Source organism: Lactuca saligna, chromosome 5 (genome assembly GCF_052625555.1).
Source record: "Lactuca saligna cultivar CGN05327 chromosome 5, ASM5262555v1, whole genome shotgun sequence".
Classification (NCBI taxonomy): Eukaryota; Viridiplantae; Streptophyta; class Magnoliopsida; order Asterales; family Asteraceae; genus Lactuca; species Lactuca saligna.
In genome coordinates, this window is record NC_136421.1 from 267,017,182 (window position 1) to 267,024,282 (window position 7,101).

The following is a 7,101-nucleotide window of genomic DNA, read 5'->3' on the forward strand; positions in this document are numbered from 1 at the left end:
TTTTAGGTTTATTTTAGATCGACTGAGGGCATTCATTTCTTTTATACATACCAAATACCAAATATCATAAAACAAATCTCTATCTATATTGCTCAACCTTTTTGCGAATTGAAACAAAAGTTTTCAATTTTTGGCTTATTGGCATCGATTTTAGACCTATCAAGACTCATCAAACATAGTCCAAAAGTCTTTGTTCTTCCTTGTCAAATACATAACAAAAAGTACTAAATCAAACAATTTACTAATCAAGATTAGCACCATGTTAAATTCCTACTAAACTAGGCAACAAAAGGAACATACATAAGAAACTAATTAAACGACTAAGCCGTGTATACCATTTTCATTTCTTAAGTATAATCCAATCAGAAATCATAAAAGTACAATGTGTAAACAAATTACTTTAACTTAGTACACAAACGGAAACATATTATAACAACTACAACATTTTCAAGTAATAATACAAAAAGGCTTCAAACACCAATCACCACCATTGATGAACAAGAACACCACGTTGTCTCAAAGATTTAAACAGATCTAAACACTGCCCATACGTCTTCTGATACTTTGGACTCCTCACACCTGGGCAACATTTCTGCCACCGATTGTAATGGCATTCAAGAAACACTTCATCAATCAAACAAATCGCACCTGTTTCAATCAATTTTGGGATCAAATCGAATTCAGTTCCTTCAACATCCATCTTCATCACCACAAAATCTTTCTCTGTCACTGTGTTCTTCAACCAATTTGCAAAATCAAACCCTTGAATAACATCAACAGAGCCCACAATCCCACCACCAGATTTCACAGGCTGAATCCTACCCATTCCTCTTCCTTTCTCAACGTTTTCATCACCTGGGGTTTGGTTAATCTCGAAAACCAAGCTCTCGTTCTTCACCCAGGCAGCGTAGGGTAGTAATTTGACGCCTTTTTTGGATTGGTATTGATCGTGGAAATGCTTATCTGCTTCAATGGCGTATATGTCGAAGGTTTTGTTTTGTTTTGGGTACTGTTTTTTGAACCAGCTAACAATACTGGAGCCATAGCTACGAGCTCCCACGTCTACATACACGTACCTTTGTTTGAAATTGATGTCCGCCATTGATGGAAGGTATTTGACGTTTTCGATGTTTCTCTTCAGGGTAATCCATGGTTTCAGTGGTTCTGTTTCAATCAGAGGCTCGGCTTTCTTTAACAGATCTTGTTTATACCCAGGAACTGAGCACCGATTGCTTACACTACTATCGGTTTTTTCCCTAATTTTGATGTCGACTATCTTCTTCATTACGATTTCATGAATGTGGGGCATATCAGGATCGAATCCATCCATATGACGAGAATGTACGAACTTGCAACAATTGAATAAACGAATGAAAGAATTGAAACTATATGTATCTATGGAAGAAGTGTGGATGACGGCATACCCTTCGGGTTTAAGCGTCCGTCCAACCTCCGCCGCGAACTCCGCCGCCTTGTCAGATCTGTCCAAAGCTCCGTTACCGGAAAATATAAAATCGAATGTGTTGTCCTTAAAAGGATGCTTATGCCCTAACCCATTGATTACTAAAGGTTTCGATGCTTTTTTGTAGATTCCGACGGAATCATCGACGCCGATCTCTTTTAGAGCATACACGTCTTCACCGACGGGTGTTTCGACACAGAGAGATTTCGATTTTGTCGAAAGGAACCCATCGACGATCAGATCCTGAAACACGGTGATATAAAACATCACACGTTTGTGGACCTCTGGCGTGGCGGCGGCGATAGGGTTGAGGGTCACGGAAGAGGATGAGTCAAGGTGTCCTCCGGCTGCGGTGACCAGGTTTTGATTTTCCGGCGAGGTTGAAGAGAAGAAACAGAAATCATCGCCGAAGCTGCAGGATTCGCCTCTGATGGTAATGACATAAGCAAATCGGACGCCAACGACGAGAAGGGAAAATAACAAAAAGCGAACCACAACGTTTCGGAGGAAGCCGGATTTACCGGCGGCGAGTTCCATCACAAACTCCTGTGAGTGATTTTGATTATATTAAATTAAAATCGAATGAGGGATTGGAAGTGGAAAGTACTAGCGGGAGCAGAATCTGGCGGAGGTGTGGTTAGCTCCGACGAGGGTTGAGTGAGGAGTGTTGAAGGAAAGAAGCAAATACAGAACGAATTGAATGAAAAACTGGCGATAGAAATGGTTCATTTCAGATGGATTTTTGCATAAAATTCATGGGGAATCGTTGTTCTTCAGTGAAATTGATTTTGTTGAGTTCTTGTGATGTGAGGATTTGGGTTTGGACTTTGGAGATGCTCTGGATGAAGATACAGATGATGGAGATGGAAGAGGAGTAGAGGACCAGAGGGTATTCAGAGAGAGAGAGAAAAAAAATAACGAGTGGGACCGAGGAAATGGTGTCAACGCGTATTATTATTACGCCGAGTATTATTTTTCGAATTATTTGTTTCTCATTTATAAAAGGAATCTACCGAAAAATCCCTATAGTTTGATCCGAGTAACCGTTTAGTCTTCATCTTTATTTTTTAGTTAAATTAAATCGAAAAAACTTATATTCTAATTCTTTTATCTTATAAACCCATCACCGACAAAATATAAAAACTTAATAAATCAAAAAATACAAACAAAAAATATAAGGAATATATATATATATATATATATATATATATATATATATATATATATATATATATATATATATATATATATATATAAAAGGAATCTACCGAAAAATCCCTATAGTTTGATTTGAGTAACTGTTTAATCGTCTTTATTTTTTAGTCAAATTAAATCTAAAAAACCAGCAATTTTTATATTCTAATTTTTTTATCTTATAAACCCATCACCAACCATGTATAAAAACTTAATAAATCAAAAAATACAAACAAAAAATATAAGGAATATATATATATATATATATATATATATATATATATATATATATATATATATATATATATATATATATATATATATAACGGATTATATTATCTTACATTAATTTTATAGTATTTTCTTTGTCTGATAGTGAATATCTATTATGAAAATAGTTTTTACATATAAAATAACCGTTTTTATAATATTCCTGTTTAACGGATTGTACTATCTTTGTAATGCCTCAAAAATTACAAAAAAAAAGGTCAATATCATATTAACCCATCAATTTTATCGTGTTTGTTTTAAAATGTCACCAAACTATTTTTTGACACATTAAAGGAATGAACTTACATTTCACTATTTTAAAATACGCTTATGTAACATGATACCGAGTTCAAAGGTAGTATACATGCCACGAAGGAAAATGTCGGTGCCAGTTCATTTAATGAAATGGCAACATATATTACATTTATCTTAATTTGTTTTAAATAAACCGATTGCGTTCTACAATCCCCTCCTCCTCATTGAAGAAACCCATCCTCCCACCATAGTAACTGTAGATCGATGACTATATTCTTCTCAATCAAAGTTCATTTCCAAGGTGTGTTCATTAACAAACATTTTTGCTATTCTAATGATGTTCATCATGTGTTCGAGAATATCGATTTTGTTGGTATGTCATATAATGAATTTGTGGGTTTTCTTAAACGATTCACACAAGAGAAGTGTGAGAAACTTTATTATTGTTAACATGATTTAGAAATCCCAAAAGGTTTAACCTTGATTTATAATGAACTTCAATATCAAGAATTTATAGACATTGCTTATCGATGTGGAGTACAACTGCCTGTTTAGATGGACCAATACTATTGTGCACGTAACTAAGGAAAATGAAAATAAAGATAATTGTTCTATGAAGTCAAACATCTCATTCAAAGGGGAGGAAGGTATTGACCTAACTGACTTCATGAGTTCACAACAGAGCAACATGGAATGAGTAACCTATGAAGGAGTAAGTCAGGCAAATGGAAAAGAGGATGCCACAAAAGGTGATCCAAAAGATGATGAATATGACAATGTCCCAGATGTTGAATATGATAAGTCCCAGATGTGAAAGGAAAACCAATGTTTAATGAAGACATATCTTGGAAGAAGTAGTTGTCGGTTCTAGGTATGAGGTTCACCAACCCTAAACAATTGAAATTCATGCCTTGTATTTATGTTGTAACCAATGGGTATCAACTGTACTATGAAAAAATGTCAGTAAAAGGTTATTAGTTAAGTGTTGTGATGGTGAATGCGCACATTTAGGCTCTGGGCGTCATGGATGAGTGTGGAACACTCATTCCAAATCAAGTCCCTTATCAATGAGCATAATTATGCAAGAAATTTTAAGTTAGGTTCAATTGTTAATTATAGATGGATTGGTAGTCATTTCACCAAGGAAGTTATTGAGAATCAGAAATTCAATGTTACGATGCTAAAATAGGAAGTAAAGACTAAATTTGGCATAGAGGTTAATATGAGATAATGTAAGATAGCTAAGCAACATGCAGTGTCTCTCGTTGAAGGCACCATAGTGGAAAATTATGAAAAGTTATGGTCCTATGGTGAGGAGATAAAAAGGTCTAATACAGGATCAACATTCAAGTTGTTTGTGAACTCTATGTCATATGGGAAAACTTACTTAAGTAGGATATGTATATATATATATGTGTGTGTGTGTGTGTGTTTTCATGTACTAAAGTAGGGTTGGAGAAGTGGCTGTAGAGGGATTATAAACTTGGATGGTTGTTTTTTAAAAGGAATGTGTACTGGTCAGCTATTATGTGAGATGACTCGACGAGTTGATTAGCGTTTTCATGATCTTCTGGACACTGAAGAACTCGACGAGTTACTCGGGTAACTCGATGAGTTGGCCCGAGTTTTCGGTTTCTGAGTTATGAAGGAACTCGACGAGTCAGTAGATGAACTCGACGAGTTGGGTCAACATGGACTGTTGACCTTGACCGTTGACTTTGACTTTGACCAAGTTTGACTTCTGGGGGTATTTTGGGATTTTAATGGAATCAATATATGGTGATTATAGGGATTTGAGCTTGGAGCTTTGTGTTGGGATTCGAATTTATATGTTTAGCACTACTTATGAGGTGAATTGTCCTCACTATACTAACAGGGTCGAAGGCACTAATGCCAACCCTTTTTGGATTGTTATCCTGGTTATCGTATGATGATATCCTTAGTGACCTGTTAGGTCGGTATCCTGGTATATAGGATGATGCTATGTTAGTGACCTGTTAGGTCGGTATCCTGATATATAGGATGATGCTATGATTAGTGATACGTTAGATCGATCTGACTGTTTGTGCATGTTAGCTAGCGTATGATATTTATGTGTTGATTGTATATGTGTCATTGGGTTGAGGCAATCTTGCTTTGTGCTGAAGGCCAATAGACCCAGGGTGGTCTAGATAGACTGCAGACCCATCGGGGTGTATCAGTGAGGCCGAAGGCCCAGAGAACGGTCCAGACAGGCTAAAGGCCCAGGAGGGTGGACCAGACATGCTGAAGGTTCTGAGAGTGGGCCAGATAGACTGAACGCCCGACGAGGACGGTTCGTCATACTGTAGACTCTATATGCATGTTGTTTGTTATGATATAGTTATGGTTTGTATGACATTGGTATTTTGGGGGAACTCACTAAGCTTCAAGCTTACAATTTTAGATTTTGTTTTAGGTACTTCGGATGACCGCGGGAAGGCGAAGGCTTGATGGTGCACCACCTCACACTTTATGATTTTGATTTATGGGATACTCTGATATGAAACTATTTTGAAAACATTTTGTAATACATAATGGTTTTTGGATGCTTGAAAAAGTTTTAAATTTTTATGAATTTTATGGATGTTACACATAAAACTGCTAAGGTCAATGTCCGGAAGCTTGTTACAAAGAGAAACTAAGGCACAAGCATAATCAGAATCCATACCATAAATGTAACATCCCAAAAATAAGACCAAAAATATTCATTTTTAAATTAATAAAATTGTAATCCAAAACATCATCATGAAACTAAGATAGAACTGTTGGATTAATGTCTAAGTCCATAACTATAATTGGTAAGACTTGACCCGACCCGACATGGTCCATTTGGGTTGCATGGCATCATGCATTTGGAAAAGACTATAATGAGAGAAATAAGACACTTATGGTTATTAATATATTATAAGTTCTAGTATATTAATAATAAGAATAATAAGATTATTTAATTAGTATTGATCAAGAATTAATCTAGGATTAATTAAGTGATCAAAAGAAGACTAATCACATATATGGGTTGATTGTGTAAATCATCCATACTTGTATAGTGAGCTAATGCTCCATGGATTATCTAGTTGGGCCAAAACCCATATGATGCTCCATGGTGTATTTGAACCCATGGATCCAAGGAAATGGAAAGTCATGACAATTAGGGTTTACCCTAATTGTAACACTATATAAAGATCTTATTCTTGACAAAATCGGTCACTAGTATCATTCTAGAGAGGGCTAGCCGATTTCATGAAGTATAGAATTCTCTCAAGTTATTCCAAGTGTATTTGGTGTTGTGTGAACCATTTGAGGTGTCACACTTGGGGCACTAGGCACTCAAGCTTCATGAAGACTTTCTACATCAAAGAGGTATGTAATCTATCTTGCTATAGTCATTGTTTTGTATGCTAGATTAGGATAATACCTTGGAAGTTCTTATTTGCATGTATAATAGAGAAAACATAGATCCAAGGTATTTAGGGTTGCATGTACACTTAGGAGTGTTAGAATGCTCATAACCCAACAGTGGTATCAGAGCCTAGGCTTGTTTTCTTGTTATACTTGCAAATGGAGCTGAAAAATCGAGTTTTGATGCTGTCTGCCCACCAGACTCGCCGAGTCCATGAATGGACTCACCGAGTCCAAGTCAAAAAGCATCCAACTCGCCGAGTTGGTTCGTGCACTCGACGAGTTGGACCCCCAGACAGCATAAATTCGACTTTTTTGGCTGGAATTGGACTAGGAACATTACCCTAAGATGTTGTTGAACTTATAAACTTGTTTTTGATGTGGTAATGTTCATGCTAATCCAATTTCAAAGATAATTGTCAATAGATTCATGTTTTGTATTAGTTTAAGGTTTAGACTAATTACATGAAAAAGGTTGATTTGAATTATCTTGTTCTTAT

General features: G+C 36.0%; 1 protein-coding gene across 1 annotated transcript; it reads right to left on the bottom strand.

Annotated features, from left to right (window-relative positions):
* Positions 1 to 309: 309 nt before the first annotated feature.
* LOC145047734 (uncharacterized) lies at positions 310 to 2,413 on the bottom strand. Its single transcript, XM_078996070.1, has one exon. The coding sequence runs from the start codon at positions 1,997 to 1,999 to the stop codon at positions 482 to 484; it is 1,518 nt and encodes a 505-aa protein (XP_078852196.1). The 5' UTR covers positions 2,000 to 2,413; the 3' UTR covers positions 310 to 481.
* Between the last annotated feature and the right edge of the window lie 4,688 nt (positions 2,414 to 7,101).

Bases quoted from the DNA above. Each gene is read 5' to 3' on its own strand.
- LOC145047734 (XM_078996070.1), bottom strand. From the start codon at position 1,999: ATGGAACTCGCCGCCGGTAAATCCGGCTTCCTCCGAAACGTTGTGGTT.